At 47.0% G+C, this 20545-nt stretch overlaps 1 protein-coding gene across 4 annotated transcripts in view; it reads left to right on the plus strand.

Annotated features, from left to right (window-relative positions):
• The window catches only part of lnx1 (ligand of numb-protein X 1), a 49228-nt gene that overhangs the window by 6391 nt on the left and 22292 nt on the right, over positions 1–20545 (plus strand). For 2 of the 4 annotated variants that reach the window (XM_069680392.1, XM_069680393.1), the window contains exon 2: positions 2051–2561. In XM_069680392.1, the coding sequence (XP_069536493.1) occupies positions 2107–2561 (455 nt within the window). In that variant the 5' untranslated portion in view covers positions 2051–2106. Of the gene's footprint in view, positions 1–2050; positions 2562–11208; positions 11345–20545 lie in introns of those variants that run through there. The other 2 variants (XM_069680394.1, XM_069680395.1) reach the window with 1 other exon arrangement.

Here is a 20545-nt window from a genome sequence, read left to right on the forward strand (position 1 = left end):
CCAGCCTGCTATGATACCAGATGTGCATTGTAACCATTGTATTTAGCTGGATATATATATATACATATATATAGATGCATTGTTCCATTACCGCTTATCCTGTTCAGTGTCACGGGACCCAGCTGTCATTGAGTGAGAGGCGGGGTTACACCTGGACAGGTCACCTGTCAATCACAGCGCTGACACAAAGAGACAGACCTTTCACGCTCACATTCACACCTACGGGCAATTTAGAGTCACCAGTGAACCTAACGAGCATGTCTTTGGACGGCTACGCCTGAACCGGGATTCGAACCAGGAACCTGCTAGCTGTGAGGCAACAGCGCTAACCACTGCACCACCGTGTGTCACGTGTTTCTGGTTTAGTTCTGGTTTTGTCTTGTTTTCGGTGTTCTGTTATTATTTCTTGTTTCACCTTCTCACTTTGTCTCTTGTCATGAGTTCTCATCGTTTAGTGTTGACTTTAGTTTATTCTGTGTTCTTGTCAGTATTTAGTCTTGTTTAGTATTTCACTTGTATTTCTTTGGTTCGATCATTTCCTGTTTTACTTTGTCACCTTGTCTCTTGTGTTGGTCCACTTCCTGCCTTTGTGTTTCCCACTTGTTTGATTATGTGCCCTGCCCTGATTGTTTTCACCTGCCCCTTGATTGTGTCACCTGTGTCTGATTAGCCTCACCTCCTAAGTGTATTTGTCTTTGTGCTGGTTCAGTGTCTTTGTCGTGTTACCTCTGTCGTGGACTTTTGTCACCCTTGTGGATTGTCCCTGTTCCCTCGTGGCTCCCTGTTGTTGCTTTTGTGTGTTTCCAGTTTTTCCTCAGGATTATTCTTTTACCTTGACTGCGAGACTTTTTGTTCTACCATTTGGTTTTCTGTTTTGTCTTTTGTTGGTTTCTAGATTTGTTTTTGCCTTTTGTTAATTAAGTCATATATCTAAGTCTGCACCTGGGTTCTTTACCGTTTTATTTTTACCCAAACCGTGACACCGTGGAGCATAAACTATATCTATTGTATCAAATGTAGTTGTTTCTCAATAAAGCAACATAATCTCAGCGATGCATTTATTTTGTACTTCTAAACTGGAAACATTTTACACACTAAACATGCATTTGTGAAAAGCAGAAAACTTTTATATCATGTTCAAATTTTCAAACGCAGTGACTGAAATAGCGTCATGAACACGGCAGCTTGTTGTTACAGAAGACTTTAAGTCAGAAATCATTCCTTGTTTGAGTCAGATGCTCCACATGTGAATGTGTTTTTCATTGGCCCATGTTGCAGCGTTCCACCAAGTGTTTATGTGAGTCCGGACAGTAGTTTTTCCTGCTGACTAATAAATCACCTTGTTGCAGGTTAATATTAAACCTCTGGTTCCACGCCTGTTTGGTCTGTGATCCAGCACTAAAGCTGTGATGAGATGGGCCACTGTCCAGGTTTCAAGTCTGTGAGTTGTTAGTATTTCCACTGAAGAGACGTTACCTTCCACGTTTTTCACGTGTTTTTGTTTAATAACCGTTTAAAGACAAAAGAGGTATCGATATCTCATCATTTAAAAACATCAATGATTAAAGACAATATCCAAAATGTCCTTTTTCTGCTGTCCTGCTCGATAAGTCATCTGGAGATCCCTCTGAATCATCCTGTGACCCATAGAAGTCACTGATCCTGCAGAGCGGACTGAACCATCCAACTGGAAATGTTCCTCTTTGGATTTCAACTTGTAGATTTTATCTTGAAGCTGGTTCTTTTTTTGGTATCAAATCAGCCAAGTGAGTTTAACAGCTCTTAAAGTCGTCACTCGGTGGTTTGGTTGAGCGGTCTGCAGCTGCAACTTTGCAAAGACTGAAAGTTCACATTCACAGTAACGACGATGTCTGGAAAAGGAGCAATGGATGCACAAATATCTGTCACATATAATAACTTATCAGTCGTTTAACTTTTTGATACTTAAAGTACATTCTTATTGGAGTATTTCCGAACTTTTACTTGATCTGAGAACTTTTTCCTCGACTGTCTTTCTGACTCCACATTTCCTCACATTGTTCCCCCACAGATCTCTGCTGCTGATGTCCTCCTCACTGGATTAAACTCCCTGATTCCGCCCTCCAGATGAGTATCCGGGAGGAGAGTTTATACGCTGAAGCTGCATTAGCGATGGCTGAAGCATCGGCTCCCCCTCTCTCCCCCTCAGAATATGGACTGCTGTCTCCGCCTCCCGACCTGTGCGCCTCCTGTGGCCACAGTCACCAGCTGGAGGAGAACCACGAGTACCTTTACAAAGACGAGGTGGACGACGACCTGGTCTGTCACATCTGTCTGCAGGCTCTCATCCGGCCGCTGGACACGCCCTGCGGACACACCTACTGCCAGGAGTGTCTCACCAGCTTTCTCCTGGAGAGCGACTTCTGCCCCGTGTGCCGCACGCCCCTCATGCTGCAGAGCTGCAGGAAGCCCAGCCTGCTGGTGCACAAGCTGCTGGACAAGCTGAGCGTGGCCTGCCCCTTCACTGAACACTGCACTGAGACTCTGGCACGAGGTGAACTGGAGGACCACATCAAGAGCAGGTAAGACGAGCAGTTTGTCCCAACACTCTTATTATAAAGTTTGTGCCTCAGAGCAGTCCCACGCCTGTAGCAGGGTATCTTCTATTGGAGAAACTACGATAGAATCAGCAGCAGACTTGTGACTGGGTGAGCTACGGGCTCACCTATGGGGCTCCTGCAGCGTTCTGTTCCCGAGTAGCCGAGAGGAGACATAACTAACACTAACACTACAGTCATTGGACTTTCCATCACCGTGGAAACTGCAGCTCTGGCTCCACATGACGTCATCAGTGCACGATGGCAGCGCCCATCACACAGAGTATTTTGGCTTCAATTTTGTACAATGAGAGCAGATGGAGACGCGTCGTCCATCTTCACATACAGTCTTTGTACTAAACATGCTATACTTCAGACTTACAATGATACCAACCAACCAATCAGATCACAGAACATGCCGCCATCATCATCACCTTCCTCACCATTATATAAAATATGATAATAGTGTAGTTTTTAATTTGATTTCTCCCGTGTAAAGATAACATTTTTATTCTTATTACCTCCCACCCCCTCCCTGCAGCTGCTGCTTCTAATCAGTGGCCTGATTACAAAAGTAAACAAGCACTTGAGCTCCTATTTTTACTCTCTTATCTCTCTTTGCTCTTCTTATCTGGAAAAAAACTTCAATGACCTGCAGCACTCAAGGTTTCCCACCCTCCTCGTCCCTCTGTCATTAACCGGCAGAGTTCTCCCTCCAGCCCGGCTTTCATCTAAACCGGGTCCAGCTCCTGTTTATCATTAAAACTCTCAGGCTGGGTGTGTTTTCATTAATGCTCATTAACACCCTGCTATCCTAAAGACCTCTGGGATAATTAGTGCATCTCACCACACATCACACCCAGGCAGAGAAGTGTTGCACTTTAAAAACATCATATACACAAAACCAACTCAGAAACGTCCTTTTCTCTGCCTCCACCCTCCACCGACACATCCAACCATTTCCTCTGTTTTCTCCTCTTTTCACGCCTCCCTCTCTGCTCCATCCTTCCCTCCACATTGCTCCTTTGGTTCCCACTCGTTTTCTTCCTGTAGTGTGAGTGTCATAATGAGGTGTGCAGCTCTGAGGCCGACTCCCAGAAGGACTCAGCTGCTCTCCTGTAGTTAGAAGGTGTTATCTGTGGAGGTGAGAGGCCACGTCTGGAGGGAGGAATATACACAGTGTGTGCAGGGATGTGAGAGAATTCAGTGAAAACCCATTTCAACATTTCTATTCTGTTCTTATTAACCATGGTCCAGTGACTGTGGCTGCTGTTTATACAGACGAGTGTATTTGTCCTGCTCTGAATCGTTTTCGTTCTGGAAAGCTGTTTACTGTTGTTCGCCGAATATCTGCTGGTTGAGAAACTGCAGAAAAAAACAGCTCAGCACAAAAGTTATTTCTAAAGATGATCCCTCATCAGGTGATGATCATAGTTCATTATGCTAGTGAGCGCTGTGTAACCATGTGGTAACCTCTTTGGCTCAAGAACAAATTATCTTTAAAGTACAGGTTAAGTGACGTTACGTTAGTTATGATAGCTAGTTAGCCAGATAGCTATCTGACCAGACCGTCTCAATTCAGTTCGGCCTTAGCGTCTACGCAGGCTACGAATGACTCATCCTCTGTAGGTCGCGTCCTTTGAAGGATGCTTTTGTAGGTCACGTCGAGCCAGCAGTCTATTTATTATACCAGCTAAAAACTGGTTACAGTGAAATACAAATGCACCTTGCTAACCAAGCGTAGTGTTTGCTTACTCACTTCTCCTCTCCAGCTCCACCCTCTGGTCTGAACATCGTCACTACTGGCTCCAAAAAACCAAGATGGCTGCGAACACTTCTTATGTTCCGTCTACGAGACCGTCTCATTTCAGTTTGGCCTCAGCGGTCTAAGGCATTCTTCGTAGCCTGCGTTCTTCGACTGAAAAGTCAACAGTGGTTCCTGTAAACAGCCAAACGTCAACTAAAAATGATGAAGCGCTTATCATTTCAACCATAATACAGCTGAACCAAGTTATTCATGTGAAAAAAATAATACAATAGGTACTAATACACAGGTTTGTCTATCCACTAATTGTTCCATGCCAAACAGATGCACCAGCATCTTTTAGCGGCTGTTTCCAGGTCTGTTTGGTTTGGGCCGTTTCAGCTGAGGACACACATCCTGGTGTTGGTTTAAATAATAACCAGCGCTGTTTGACCCATCCATCACCCCCGACTGGCGTCCCAAGTGGACTTTATTGGTCTTTCCACTCCATCAGCTGACTTCCCCCATGCTGGATGGCTCCCCATTATGTGGGTTATATAAGATTTATACAGCGTGACTTTAGTTGGTACAGACACTGAATGAGACCAGACTGAGCAGAAGGTTCGTCAGATAGAAACAGTTACATGTCGGTCTGCAGGAGAATCAACACGATGATCAAAGTAACAGAGCACTCAGTGACCCCGCGTCATGTTGGGTAGATTTATCTGAAGTATATTAAATATTAAAGATTGAACATGTTGGCTCTATGATCCTTTTTATTGCAGAATCGATGACATCTGATAGTTTGTCTGATTCTCCAGATGTTTGTGCCGCTCCTCTCCGTACATAACTTAAAGACATAACAGGGCTGTGCTCGCTGGTTAAAAAACATTGTTCCATGTTAAACAGGCGAACAAAGCCTGACAAATCTCTCAGAACAAAACACAACATGTTCTGGTTCTCTAACGGCACAGAGAGAACACACCTGTGCTTTCTGTAAATGACATCATTCTTATATCCGGATCTTTGTGTGTGTACTCTTGTCTGAAGTCATACCCTGTAATCTGGCAGTGGGTCAGGAGTGGTAATGACTGAGACAGCCACGCCATCTGGTCAGCTAATTTCACACTCATCTCATCATTCATGACCTTTATCGACCTTTGCTCGGAGAAATTGTCATTCCGGACACACGAGAGCAACAGGAGCAACATCTTCAGCACTTTATGTAGTCGGTTTGATGAGTTTGTCCTGTGAGGGCTTGCACAGAATCCACCAGAACAACGTCCCCACCCGCTCAGGTATTTTCTCCTCTTTAGCCAGTTAACATGTAGCTACATGTGCACGTTCTGCCTGTGATGCATTAAACAGGTTCTCCCTGCTCCAGCAGCCTCTCGCTCTCATCTTTTTTGTATTAGTCGAGTGGATTTACTCCGAGCTCCATGTGTGTGTTTTACTGATGATCTGCCTGAAGCGTGATGGTTTCTTTCTGCTTCTTTTTTAATGAAAATCTTATTATTATTTTAAGTAAAGCCCACAGAGGAATTCTTCAAAGCTTGTGTGCACATTTGGAAAAGACGGCAGCTACAGTAATGTAGTTCTGTATGTTAAAATTCTCCCTTTGTGTACCGTGCTGTTTGTGCATGTTTGTATGAGAGGTACAGACACTGAGAGGAAGGGTAAGGTCACCTTCCAGCCATGGCTGCCTCGTGGCAGGTGGGTGAGCTAACCTGTTTTACTGTCCACATTTTTCCCAGCCTCTCGACACCTCATGCAAATTCTGAGCAACACTTTTGGTTATTCCTTTAACTGAAGCAGCTTCTGCAGAGTCTCACATCTCCATCGAGCTTTTCTGAGTGTATCTGTGGTGCCGGGGTCTTGTGTTCCTCAGCTCGATATCCTCTCAGTATGACTCAATAAGGAGACTTTCATGTTCTCAGTAATGTTTTTCCTCAGGTCAAATGTTCAGTGCATGTTTCCCTCCGTCAATATGTTGAAATCATCCACTTAGAGCTTTCAGCCTACCGATTTTTACTCCTTGAAAGCTACGCCCTAAAATGTGCAGGCAGCATGAACTATTTGACTTCATATATTTCTCCAACGTGGCTTCATAAGAAGGCGAGTTTTGTCCATTCAGTCGTTGAACTTTTGTTTTTAACCAACGTCAGTGCAAACAAACAAAGCAGCAGCAGCAGCAGCAGCAGCCTCAAAAGGAGGATGTTTATCATTCCAGAGGTTTTAAATTAAAAATTGTTATTTCTCTGAAGATCTTTGACGGGCACGGGACGTCAGGAGAGGCTGCGAGCTGAGCTGCTTGATTTTAGATTTGGATTCATTAATTGTTTATCATTCCAAAACAAACAGACAGGGTGATTAAAACCGGTAAAACACTGTACAAAGGAGTTTTACTTTAACAATCAGCGTCTCTACGACCCTCCTGGTCGTGGCTTCGCGACTGTGAGCTGTACTGCTGCAAACATTTCCTCGGCTTGTTAATGTTTTTCCTCTGAAGAGTTAAAAACGAGGTTGATTTGACTCAAAACCTTCAGAAAGTCATTGGCTGGATGTGTTTTTAATGACCACAACCTGTCAACTCTTACAGCCGACTGCAGATATACTTGCTGCTTAACTTTGTGTAACTTTGCGTACACAACCGCCATGAACGTAACTGCACTACACGTGTGGTGGAGGGCGCACCTGAGAGCTCAGGCCGTATGCAGCCACTGTATGTGCAGGATGTAAACAACAGACATGGAGACACTCGAGGAGGTTACTGTGATGTTCGCTCTGAGGTCACAGCAGAAACAGCTTCTGTGTGTTCAGACAGAACACACCGTCTGCTCCGTCCCCGCTCCGTCTCTCCAACATGTTCCTCCTTGCTCGGACGTAATGCTCCCGGACTTGTTCCCATTTAGTTTTGCAGGTTTCCACGGCGACTTCTAAAACAGAACTTATCTGTCTGCAGCTGTTTGACCGTTGTTGTCCCTGCTGCTGAGTTGACCCTGTCGCGTCCCCTCTGCCTCTACACTGCCTCTACTGCTCATATGCACCAAACAGAGCTTGGGAATATCTCCGGCTTTATACATAACACTGTCGTTCCTTCTGCTAGCTACTTGTTATGCATACATGACGTCTCTCCTCAACTTTGTAACTTTTTAGCTAACGTTGAACCTTACCCTGCTCTCAGGCAGCTTCCCCAGGTCGTCCTTTAATCCCTCTGCAGTAGAGAATAGCTGTACATCACCACACATCATTTATTACCCAGCAGACACCTGTAGCATGCTGCTCACTCTCACAGACGCTAGTTGAGTAAAGGATATTTTTCCTTTAATACTGCACGTTGTCTGAGTGTTTACCTTATCTTCTGTAGTCAGTATCTCGCACAGACAGGCCCCTTGGTTTTCACGTATGATCCCGACACACCGAGGAGAGGGCATTTACTGTGTCATATAAAAGACCATGTTCACTTCAGTGTGAGGAACTGGCAGAGTGAAAGTGTGTAATGAAAGGTAATAATGATGCGAGTGTGCGAGTGTGTGTGTGTGTGTGTGTGTGTGTGTGTGTGTGTGTGTGTGTGTGAGTTAATGTGCTGGTGTTTGTAACGACTCCTGTGGGGCAGGCTGGCTTCTGTTCACAAACTGCTTCCTGTCACAATCCAATTACATTTCCATTTCCTGCGCGCCCTGTGGTCTTGTTTCTGTGCGTACTGTTCAAATACCGCAGGAGAGCTCAGTATGCACACATGCATGCATTAACACACACACACACACACACACACACACACACACAGAGACAAAACCCTGCCTGTAACCACACCACCTCCACCCATGAAATATTCATTCAGACAGGGTATTTACACCAGTTAAGTGTCTTTCTGCAGGGTAGCAGACAGCTCAGCGCTGTGGAAATAGGATAAGCAGGAAAAAAGGTAAGAAGAGGAAAGAAGGGGGGAAAGGAAGGGATGGAAAATGCTGCACGATGCCGAGTAAAACTTCCTCGACTTAGAATAAAAGAGCCAAACAAACACTGTCTGACAGGGACTGAGGGGGAGATTTGACGTTTAATGGGATGAAAATAGATGAGAAGAATTGCAGCATCTGTGTTTGGTTCAGAAGACAGAGGGAACAGATTAAAGAAAGAGAAGGGGACGATAGAGGAAACACAAACACGCCTCTAACAGCCTCTCAGAGCGACCTGTGTTCAGCACCTTCAAATGAACAGCGAGCACAGTCCATCAGCACACACCTCTCCCCCGTCAGCTCTAAGTGCTTCCCAGGAGCTCTGCGCAGCCTATCAGAGCAGGAAGTGATGACAGATGTGGTTAACCTTTGTTATTACCCCGCTGGGTAGGATACTCCACCCTGATTGGTTAGTTACAGCATTGTACGATCTGTTTTTCTGTACAGCAGACGTTTCTTAGGGATGTTCTGATTCAACCTGATCTCAGGGACACACCGAGTCGTATCAGACTGCAGAAAGGAGTCCTGTCAAATCTGGCTGCAGCAACAAAACCAACGTCCACATGCGTGTTTCCAGTTCCGATGCTGCGATCCAGTTAAACAAAATCAGGGATCCGTGATACACAACATAAAACGGATAAACGTAACTCAAACACACTCGTGCTCTGACACGCCGACACGGACAATAACTGTTGGCTTCTATTTGCACACCTTCCTGCAACCACCTGGAGCCTTTAAGCTTCAAGCACGCTTCAAGCTGAACGGAGCAGATCGTTCCAAACAGGAAGTCACACACGAAAACAGCACACAGCATCCGGTCATTTCAAAATAAAACACCATGTACAGACCGGTACAGACTCCCGTTTATCTCCGATTTCATCACAACACACTGAAACACTTTGAATGAAGCAGTGTCCTCAGCCATGGTAAAAGCACAGAAATCACAGAATGATCTCCAGATGAGCCGATGATCGACCTGAACTGTTTGTGTGTTGCTCTGTTTTAACATCGATGTTATCGCGTGATTTTGCAATTCTCGCACGATAACGTAGTTCTCCCGTCATCTTGTGATCTCGCGAATCCAGCTGCTTAGGACAGCGCTCCACTGCGCTGCGGATCAGACACGCACGAGGGCTCGTACCGTCTGACGGACCAAAACCGCGGCGCAGACGGAACGCGCTGGACACGGATCCTGTGTGATCCGTGCGTAAGCCGCACCCGAATATAAGACGCAGTCTATTTTTTGGTGGGCAGGCAAAAAGTGAGCTATGAATAAAAACGTCTAAAAGTTATTTCAACTCTATTTTCAGTTTCTTTCATTACGCATTCAAAACACAGAAATCACAGCCTGCCATCTGTTTGCACCATGTCGAGTTTGTAATCGATCAATTATGGAAAGGAAATGTTACAGCGGTTTCTTTCTCGATTGTAAGGTCTGCTTCTTCAGTCAGCAGAGAGAATCCGGTAAATTAAATGTCAGTCGGTTTACTGGGAAAAAGAAGAGAGAAAAACAGCAGAGAGAAAGAAAGAGACGTTCACATAGACGAGCTGAATGATGCACTGATTCTTGTGTCCTGTTCGCCTCGTCTCCGTCACCGTCAGTGGAAATGTTCAGTTAAATGTAACTTCTAACAGTTGGCTCATGTTCAGGAGGCTTCAGAGTACTGCTGCCATTAAAGCAGTTTCCACTGTAGAATCTGAGGGACTATTTCTTCAGCGGAGGAATGAAAATCATTATTAAATCAGTAGCAGAGTTTCTTTCCTGTAAAACAACTGCTCGCTGAACATTTCCTCTTCCTTGTTGTGTTTACATATCCTCCTGTACCCCCCCCCCCCCGTGTGTGTGTGTGTGTGTGTGTGTGTGTGTTCCCTTAGATTAAATGATTGTATGAATGACCGCCTGCATGAATGAAATGTGCACTCCTCTAAAGATGTGTTGCACATCCTCTTCCTCTCTGTGTCTCTGCTGTCACTCAGAGTGCCGAGCCTCCGTCACAGCCGAGCACATCGATCTGCTGCTGTGTTTTGGTCTTTTCTCTCTTTTCCACACATGTAGGCAGATTCTTCAGAGCGATCAGACCAATCTGCTGCACAGGGAGCAGTCCATCGCTGAGGGGAGGGGTGAGGCTTTCAGGCAGCATATTCTCCCCCTCCTCATCCTCCCCTCCACGGGCCAACATATGTGCAGGAGGGGGGAGGTGAATGCAGAGGTTGTACGTGTGTGTGTGTATCTCTGAGTGTACGTGTGTGTGCGCGTGTGAAGAAGCCACAGCCAATCAGAGCAGCACCAGGTACCTCTCCCCCCTCCTGCCTGTGTTTGGTCTGCTCCATCTCCCCCCTCAGTGGTTTCTGCTGCAGTATAAGTCACAGCCTGCGCTGTTCGCTCTGACATACACACGCGCGCACACGCACCAACCAGGGCGACAGACAAGCACACACACGCATACGAGCGCAAATCCTCTTACAACTCGCCAGTGCCCAGAGCAGATTAAGGGGCTGCACATCTCAAATTGTATTCCAAATGTGCCACCTTTGCATGGCTCTCCTTCCTCCTCTTCTTGCACTTTCTGCTCTTCCTCTTGTGCCACAGCCGGACTTCTCCTCTGCACCTGCTTCTGCTGCTTCTTCCTCCTCCTCCGCTCCGTCTTCAATCTCTGGCAACCGGCCCGTTTGCCTCTGCAGCTGAGATGACCAGGCAGCCAGCCTGAGGCAGAGGAGGAACCTGCTCCGCTCACAGACACTGAGGTAGAGAGAAAGAGGGGGAGCAGAGGGAAAGAAAGAGGCTCTAAAGGTAGGAAGAGAAGGATTATTTCTGTCTGAGAGCGCCTCTGGAGAAGGAAGGAGGGGGGGTCAGCACGGCCAGGTTCGGAGAATTCGAGGTGGAGGAGGAGGAGGGGGAGGAGGGGGGAATAGAAGAGGAGAGACTTCAGCGCAGAGAGGAGAAGAAGAAGGGAGAAAAAGAGGAGAGCGTTGACCATGAAGGCTCTGTTGCTGCTGGTGCTGCCCTGGCTCAGCCCGGCCAACTACACTGACAATTTGGGCAACCTGCACATCCTCTACTCCGAGCTGTGAGTACAACAACAGTCAGCATCCGCCTGCATCCCTCCATCAACATCCCCCCATCGTCACCTCCCTCCATCAGCAGCCACGTTACTGTGTTGTTGTGCACGTCTGTCACTTTTATCAGGCTCTGTGTGTGTGTGTGTGTGTGTGTGTGTGTGTGTGTGTGTGTGTGTGTGTGGCTCAGCTCTGGTGTTTACATGTTGTATCGTCACTCTCAGAGAGCAAGTGTTTCTCTGTGGTGTGAACGGGAGGTGAGGACGGCTTCCTGGTGCCCTGCTCGTTGGCTGCAGGCAGCAGGTTGAGCTTTGTGCTGTCCAGGACAGTTGTGATGCTCCAGCACTGCAGCATGGTCTCTCTCTCTCTCTCTCTCTCTCTCTCTCTCTGTGTGTGTGTGTGTGTGTGTGTGTGTGTGTGTGTGTGTGTGTGTGTGTGTCTCTCCAGCAGCATGTGAGTGTGTATTGATCTGAGTGAAATGTCAGCACGCTTTTGCTCACAGTTGTAGGCTTTTACACTGTGTTTGTGTGTGTGTGTGTGTGTGTGTGTGTGTGTGTGTGTGTTCCTGCTCAGCATAAGGGCGGTTGTAGCGACGGTGTGTTTGTTGACTTTCACCTCAGCGTTAAACATTCATAGCTGCTTCTGTCACGTGGACGCTGTTCAGCAGAGAGTGTACGACGTGCACGCCACCATCCACATCAGTACATAAATAACACTTTAACCTGTTGGTGCACATTTGATCACCATCTCATTAATATTTCATGTATCGACACAAACACACAGATGGACGGCACGCTGGTGTCGGCGTCTCGTCATTAGAGCAAAGATCGACCTCATCAGCAGCCGACCTTTTAACCATGTTTGCGAACATGTTGATCGTTTTGTTCAAAGGATGTCAAAGTAAGAAGACGATACGACACAGAGAGAAGCAGCCAACCCTCGGTACACAGTAAACTATCCTTTATGTACTCATCTGTTTATCACCATCAGTGCTGAAGCTGCTGCACATTTTCACTACAGTTCTTTGTGTTTCATTAATATTTCATGAGCAGTTTTTATCGACAAACACAGAGAGCACGTTGTTGTGAATTTTGACACCATGGAAACAAACGTCTTATCCTGTGCATCAACATCACGGCTGCAGCTAACCATTACTCTCCTGATCGTCCATCTGTCGACTGAGCGGACGTTGAAAATATAAAAAAATGATTGTTTTGGTTTCCATCCGCTGGAGGAAAACGTTGTTCTGTTGGTGCTTTGTCCCAGACGCAAGAATATTCAGTTTACAAAGATCTGAAGCAGAGAGAGTCCTCACGTTTGAGTGCTGCAGAGCAGAGATGGACAGCACGTTTGGTGTTGTTGATGAATGTTGACACCTGGGACAGACGCCCCTAAAGATACAATAATGTCATTATTAATCTGTTGATCTTTCTGCACTTATTCTTCATGTTTAGTTTAAAAGAAGGTGAAAGTGATAAAGACGCTCGTCTCACTTCCTCTGAGCTCAGAGAGACGTCTTCATGTTGCTTTTTTTGTCTTCATCTTCCATTCACAAACATAAAACAGAGAAAAGCAGCTGATCTTGAGCAGGTGTTTTCTTTAAGAATCCGACGTGACTGAATATATAAAGATGAAAACAGCTCATTGAATAATTATCTGATCAGCCAGCTGAAGCATAAAAACCCAGCAGACTTCTGTTCCCTTCCCAGCCTACGTCACTCCCTCTCTGCTCTTGGCTGCTCGTCCTCTGAGTGTTGTTCTCGCTCTGTATTGGCCCTCAGACGCTCTTTGTGTGGGAAGTTAATGTCGACTATATTCAGCAGCTCCGTGTGAAGCCAGAGCTCTCTGATCCCCGAGCTGGGCTATACGCTCGGCTCTCCAGCCTGCCGGAAATGTCCCATTATACTGCATGAATACATGGAACAATGGAGCGCCTCACAAATCCCTCATTTCATTGTATGCGCTCTCCGCTGAGCGGGGCTTTGGCTCCTGCAGACACCAACAGCCCATATTGCACGGCGATGGATGCCAAAGAGGAGAGGGGAGAGCGGGAAGAAGGGCGAAGTAGGCAAATTGGTTGGAAGAAGAGAGGAGGCGAGATGAAATCCTGTAGAGAGGAAGAATAGGAGGAGGAGAGGATGGAAATGAAGTGGAGGAAGGGAGGAAGAGGAGATGAGAGGAGACAGGAGGGTGTAAGGTCACTTCCTGTGCCTGCCTCCCATCTGGCCATACCATAGCCTGTATGAATAATGGACATAGCAACTGTGACATCATCCACTGGTTTGCTGACTGCCCTCTTGAAGCCTTGACTTTGACTTAGTGGCGGTGGCCATGTTGTTGTTTTGGATCCAGAAGTGGCCATGTCTGGATGAGAGGGTGGAGCTGGAGAGGAGCGAGGGGTTCAAAGACGCTAAGTTATCGGAGCTGAAGAGTCGTGAGCAAGTTCACCGTCATGGCTGCCACAGAGGGAGATTCTGTTTGTGGTGTTAGCCGACCACAGCGGTTTATTTATCACACTAAAGAAGTTAAGAGAGCTCGTGGATCGTAGCAAACTCACTGCTTGCTCACGCCATTCTCTGATACGACTTTCCTACCTAAATTAGCGTGTTGCCGCAGGTTTTTCAGACCCGGGGAGACCCGCTTAAAGATGCAGATTGTCTCTTTTCCCATTGCCAGTGAATTATACTCCTGTCGGTCTCTTTTCTGCTGCGTCACAAACGCGGCGGAGACAGGGTTAGTAAAAAACTGTTTTTTGTACCAGGCTGTAAACATGTTTATTTCTGCTGTAAAGTTTAACATGGGGCTCTATGGGGACTGACTCACTGCTGGAGGCAGCCTCAAGTGGACACCAGAGGAACTGCAGCTTTTGGTACGTCCACATCGGTTGCTGCTTGGGTTAAACATAATCCAGCGTGTTGATGGCACTGAGCACGCCCAGCACGAGGAGTCGTTTGTAAATCAGACGTTTCCCTCAGAGTGAGAGTTATCGACAGTCCGGCAGACGGCGTGTGTGCTGGAGTGTTTCTGCTCCTGTGACAGTGAGCTTTCTGCTGATTATGACATGACAGAGAGACAAACCAGGAGCAGACATCGCGGACGTGGTGTTTTTCTGCCTGGCTGGAGAGCAGTGGCACTCCATTTGTCTTTATCCATACTGTTGACAGGAGCCGCCTCCAGCTCCCCCCGTGTGACCACCGTATATTTATCCTCCTTCCTCTCTCCACTCATCTCCCTCCCTCCTCTCTCTCCTGATTTGTTTCAATTTAAATGATTACCACAGTCAGTTTATGCTGCGTGGGAAAAGTAAAAGTGGCTGCGATCAGTCTTGCTCACACATAAACGTGCGTGCGCGGGCTTGTATACAGAATATATTGGCTAACAATGCACGGGGAGAGTAAATGTTTCTCTGTGATGAAATGCTTAATGTGGTTACTGCCGTTTCCCTCTGTCAGCAGCAGCCAATAAAACAGCAGCACCGACACACACAGGACAGCATCGAGACTGTGATTTCTACACTCCTGACTTCATGCACACACACATTAGACCTGGCTTCCTCCCTCCCCCCAGCCCACATGGCCTCCCCTGATAATCACAGCGCCGTGCTGTAGAGCATTAATGATTAATCTGTGTTCATTTCTGGGGCTGTGCTGGGACGTCTTAAACACTATGATTAGCTTAGCTTCCGTCCCTTTCAGGCCTCATCTACGGGGTGTTTGATCAACACAGCTCTCCGGACGTCTTCAGCATGGGCGCTCTCTAACAGGATTACAGCCGCGCGGACGCCGCACACAAGCCGGATCTGAACAATACCAGTCGTTCTCTTTGTGCCAGGTCCACCTCGGGTGAAATGTTGTGCTCTCTGTGGCCGTGGCACTGCTTCAAGTGTGAGGCAGGCTTCACTAATTACACTTTTGTTTGGATTAAATTTTAATCCGTGTTCTGTAGTGAGGCAGCTCTCCCTGTCTCTCTGTATCAAGCAGGCCAGAAATACAGCAAAGGCCGGGGGGAGATCGGCTGAGAGATACGGATCAGGCTCCTCCTCACCCTCAACAACTTCCACAGCTCTCTGAAAAGAGATAACACTAAATCAGCTTAATTATTTCTCTTTGCATGAAGCAGATTCAGTGAGTCAGCTGTGGGAGCATTTATATGCATGGGTAGGCAAAGTGTGCAAGAGCGTAACACACACATGTGCTGCAAGGACACATGCAGAGGACACACTGAAGTTGTGCACAAACAAACAGTGGATGCATAAATGTCATGAAACACTCAGGAAACAAACACACACATAAACACGTCTCACGATGTATAATTGAAGTTTGCACGTTGCATGTGTAAATGCATGCTCACATAAGCGCAGAAGATATATGTATGTATGCATTATTCATGAAGGAGTGAGTAGCAGGTCAGAGTGTTTACTTTAGCAGAGACTTCCTGTCAGATGTGTCTCTGCTGGAGCAGAAACAGCAGCAAGGTGAGCGAGATTAGTGTCAGCAGGCAGAGAGGGTTTAAAGACCCGACTGAGCCGCTGCAGAACAGAACTCTGTCACATGTTTTAAGGCTGTTGGACGTTATGAGAGTAAAGATTCTTAAAAAACTACAAAGTCATTTAAGAATCTGAGTCTCTGTCGCTCTCACACAAACAGAAGGAGAGGAGGGGATGAGAGGCGGCTTCTTTCTGGGTTAGGATTCCTTCAGTGTTCATGAGGCTTTTTATGGGAGCCAAATTACCCAGAGTTCTCCTCCTCTTCAAAATAAATGGACCAAGTAATTAAAATCAGTAAAAACTCTGAATAAAGCAGTTTCACATTTAAAACAGGCGTCTCTCTGTGCTCTTCTGCCAACACAGGACGTCGGGCGGGGCTGTGAGTTGAGCTGCTGCTAACGTTAGCTCAGCTTGTTTCGAGGTCGGGAGTTCTTTAGTTTTCATCCATCATGAGGGTTTAACAGGAGCCAAGTCGACTCAGGTCTCCTCCTGTACCAAACTAATGAACTTCAGAGAGACAAACGCCCAGAAAACAAACGCAGTTTCATGTTAATGATCTGTGTTTCTGTGTCGCTCTTTGGTGGACACAAGACATCCGATGTGGAAGCTGCGAGCTGAGCGGCCACTGACGTCCATATTAAAGTTGTAATCTTGAAGATCTCAGCTTCGTTCTCTTTGGCGGCACCTGTGGTGATAAATGGTAATTACAGAAGCACAGTGTTGACAGTGCTGCATGTGTGACGTCCACGGTCGGCTCCGGTTGTAACTCTTGATTTTCCTGGCTGACGGTCGCTTTCCTTTTCAGACTGTTTGCTTCATCTGAGCGTCGAGTTTGTTTCTTCTTCTTTGGATTTTCACTTCTTGTTGAAGTTGTATCTGTAGTCATCCATCTTTTCTTTGTTTGTTCAGCCATAGTAGATTACTGTTTACTCGCAACACTTGCAGAGAGCGGAAAAGCAGCCGCTTAGCTCCGCCTACCCTCTCTGGCAGACCAACCACTGCTGGCTGATGGAAAACGCGTCACTAACTGGGCGGCGCCACAGACACCCAGCCCATAATAATACTATATACTGCAAATGCAAAGGCTTTCATCAGTGGGCCACAGGCTCAGTCACCATTGTGTTACCTCATTCGGTGATAGATATAGAGACAGAGACTTAACAGACATTTATTTAACTGAAAATCGTATATCTTGAGCGTCTGTCAGCATTCTTTGTCAACAAGTTCCTCCTTCTTTGGAGCATAACAGGAGTTTTCGTTCCCCTCGTTTCACTCAGAATGTTGGCATGTCCTCTGTCAAAAGAATGCAGATGAACTGGATATTTCTGCTGTCTGCTTTTTCCAAATCAAGTAAAAATGTAGTCTTTCTTCGCCACCTTAAACTTTAAATAAATCTTCTAACGAGATAGTTTGATGGGCCTTATTTAAAAGTGATTTATTTTGTACACTGCCGAGAACTTTCATACCTGTGCTGAATCTTTGCCCTCGTTCCCTCCCCGTATCACTGAGGATGTGTGTATTGTGGAAGTAGACGTGTGTTAACCTTCGCCCCTGGCTGGCTCACAGTCTGGCTGCTGTTTGGGCTCTTTCAGGCCTGACGTGTTTAACATGGAACATTTTCGACAGCCTCCTGTCTGCAGCGGGCTAATCTGGAGGAGGGGTACGATGCGAGCGTCCTGCAGAGCGGAGAGGAGAGCAGCGTGGAGTTAATCTCTCACGTGAACGGCGCCCCGCTGAGCGCCAGGGTTTGGGGACGGGCTGATCAGTGCTGGCTGTGTGTCAGGCGGTTGTACCGTGGCACGTGGAGGTAGAGAAAACAGGACACTGCCAAGGGCTAGTGTGGCACAGAGCGAGAAATATAGGCTAAAGGGTGCCAAGAGCAATATGGGACAGCAGCCTAGTGGGGATTCTCTGTGATCGCGAACTGTCGTGTGGAGAGAATTACAGTTAGACTCGGTTCAGTGAGAGAAAGGTACACGTAGTATTTCACTGCAGGGCTGGAAGAAAGCCCTGTAGAGGTGGACATGTGTGAGGTAAGCAGAGATCCAGCTGACGGAGAGCAGACAATAAATCACTTTTACTACTTCCTGTGCTCTTCCTCTCTGTTGACAAAAAATGAGATTGCTCTGTGGGTTGAAACCAGATACGAACACAATAAAAGCTGCATAAACGTCCTCCCGGCCCGATCATGAGGTCAGGCCTGGACTGATGATCGTGTGTATTGATTGGCTGAAAAAGCATGACTCAGAGTTTGGGCTGCAGCTAACCGGCTGACTCGCCTGGCAGGCCCTCGCACTCGTAAACACACAGATGCATGAAGCCAAACCTGCCGAGCGGCTGCTGGCTGTATGGGAGCTCAGCCAGAGTCGGAACACAAAGACGGGATGAATGTGCTGCGTGGGCCGTGCGCGCGCTCACTTCTACTTTGTGTTTGCATTCGTCTTCATGTCCTGTAAGAAGGCACGCCCAGCCTCGCCTCGCCTCCCCCTCCTTCAGCAGATCTGCGTTTGGACACAAGCTCAGCCAAAATATCCTCCCACAGCTGAGACCGTCCCCCCGAGCTGCGGTCTCACCCCCCCCCCTCCTCTCGCGGCAGATGGGATTACCCCTCACAGCAGGCGGATCCAATCAACACACCAGCGCGTCCCCTGATTAACACTCCTCTAGTTCATCATTAACTGGATTACTCTGTCCATCTTTACGTTGCTCTTTCCTCTCTGTCCATGAATCTCTCTCTCAGTCTGTCTGTTCCCCCATCAAACATTACTTTACGTGTTTGCCGTGTGATAAAGGAGGAATTGACTAATACTAAACGAATCAAGACAAAATGCTCGATTCAATCCTTAAATCAAATTCAATTAAAATCTGCGTCTGTGTGTGCGACCACAGGTGCTTCTCTAAATCACAGTTCTTATTTCTTCAGTAAGTCACTCCTTTGTCTCAGCCGAAGCTGTTATGGAAAAACTGTTTTCTGTTAGTAAAACAGGGATTCCAATAATTTGAAACATGCTCTGATTTGTTCGCATGTCTGGGCCTAAATGACTTAAAGGTGAAGCAGACCTGACGGCTGCAGCACAATCCTCCGGGGCAGACGTGCTGATCGACGCACTTCCACTAAAAGTTCTTGTCTTCCCTCTGACAGACCCTCGTTGTTATCGGGCTGTTATCTGATTACAGGAAGGATCCCACAGAGAGACACCTTTTTGTTTCAGAGGAAGATGATTTTGTAAAACCAGAAACACACGTCACATCGCTCTCTTCAAAGCCACCAAACCCCATTTACAAAAACATTTAAAGCTTGCAGAACACAGGTGCTGCTGGTCTGCTGCTGTTGTTGTTTGACTTTGTAGTTTAGTTAATATTGTACAACATTTCTGTAACATACATCTATTATTTATACCGCTTATCCTGTTCAGGGTCACGGGGGAGGGCTGGAGCCTATCCCAGCTGTCATTGGGTGAGAGGCGAGGTTATACCTGTCAATCACAGGGCTGACACGTAGAGACAGACAACCTTTCACGCTCACGCTCACACCTACAGGCGATTTAGAGTCACCAATGAACCTAACGAGCATGTGTTTGGACTGTGAGAGGAAGCTGGAGTACCGGGAGGGAACCCTCGCATGCACGGGGAGAATGTGCAAACTCGAACAAAGAACATACTAGCTGTGAGGCGACAGCGCTAACCACTGCACCACCGTGCCGCCTCTGTAACACACAATAACACAGAAAACAGAGTGAGGCAGTGGTCGCTCTCCTGTGTTCAAGGCAGAGTCTGGTGGCTCTGAAGAGAGCGAAGTAACGGCTGTTTCCAAAACACTTTGAACCAACTCGTAAAGCCAAAACATGACAGTGAAATCTGGCAGCATACAACCTCAGAACATCAGTTAATAAAGCCTCTCTTGGTTAAAGGTTGTTTTCTTTGCATTCGGCGGAGAAGGGATCGAGGGGCCTCGCCTGCTTTGAATTTGTAAAACTGTCCACAGGCAGTTAAATTAAATTAACACGGCCTTTTTTCGCTCTCTAATAAGAAGAGAAGATTTCAGCTGGGAGTAAAAAGCGAGTGTGCATCCCCGCATTCATTAGTGCTCCAGGAATAAACTCCACACATTCTCTGTCACACAAAGAAATCCCCCGTATATCACACACACGCTCACGCTCTGTGCGCCACACGTTCTATTTGTCAGTGAGAAAAACCTGCAGGCTCCCTCCTGGTGCAACCCGATATTCTTTCCTCCTCTCTCGGGTTCTTGCGCGTCAGGTGTCGGGAGAATATCTTCAAGAGCGTCAGAAAGTTTGGAGTCAGAGCCCGTCAGGAACGACTGCCTGCTGCCGCTCTCAGAATAATAAGGAAGAAGGGAACGAGGAGTTAGTCAGACGCGTGGGTCAGCCACAGGTCAGTCAGCTGATTAGTCACTGAATACATTTTGCTTTAGAATCAAAACCATTTCAAGGCAGGAGAAGCCACACGGCTCTGTATCCGACAGCCTGACCCGGACTCGTCACCTCAGCGGAGGTAATTTGTGCTGTCTGTGGAGTCGGGCCCAACACGATTGTCCGCCGTGGCAGTCAGTCAGGGAGCGGAGAGAGTATTTGGGTTAGGAAGGATAATCCACTCACCCCTAAAGAGGATTGTAGAATCTCACAGGCTTTGATGAGTTGTGAGCTGGTGTTTATTTCACCTCACAAGAACGGGGCTGTTTGTGTCAGAGCCAGGGCGCTTCAGC

Source organism: Semicossyphus pulcher, unplaced genomic scaffold (assembly GCF_022749685.1).
Source record: "Semicossyphus pulcher isolate SPU_LCO1_2020_fin unplaced genomic scaffold, fSemPul1.0.p SCAF_4, whole genome shotgun sequence".
Classification (NCBI taxonomy): domain Eukaryota; kingdom Metazoa; phylum Chordata; class Actinopteri; order Labriformes; family Labridae; genus Semicossyphus; species Semicossyphus pulcher.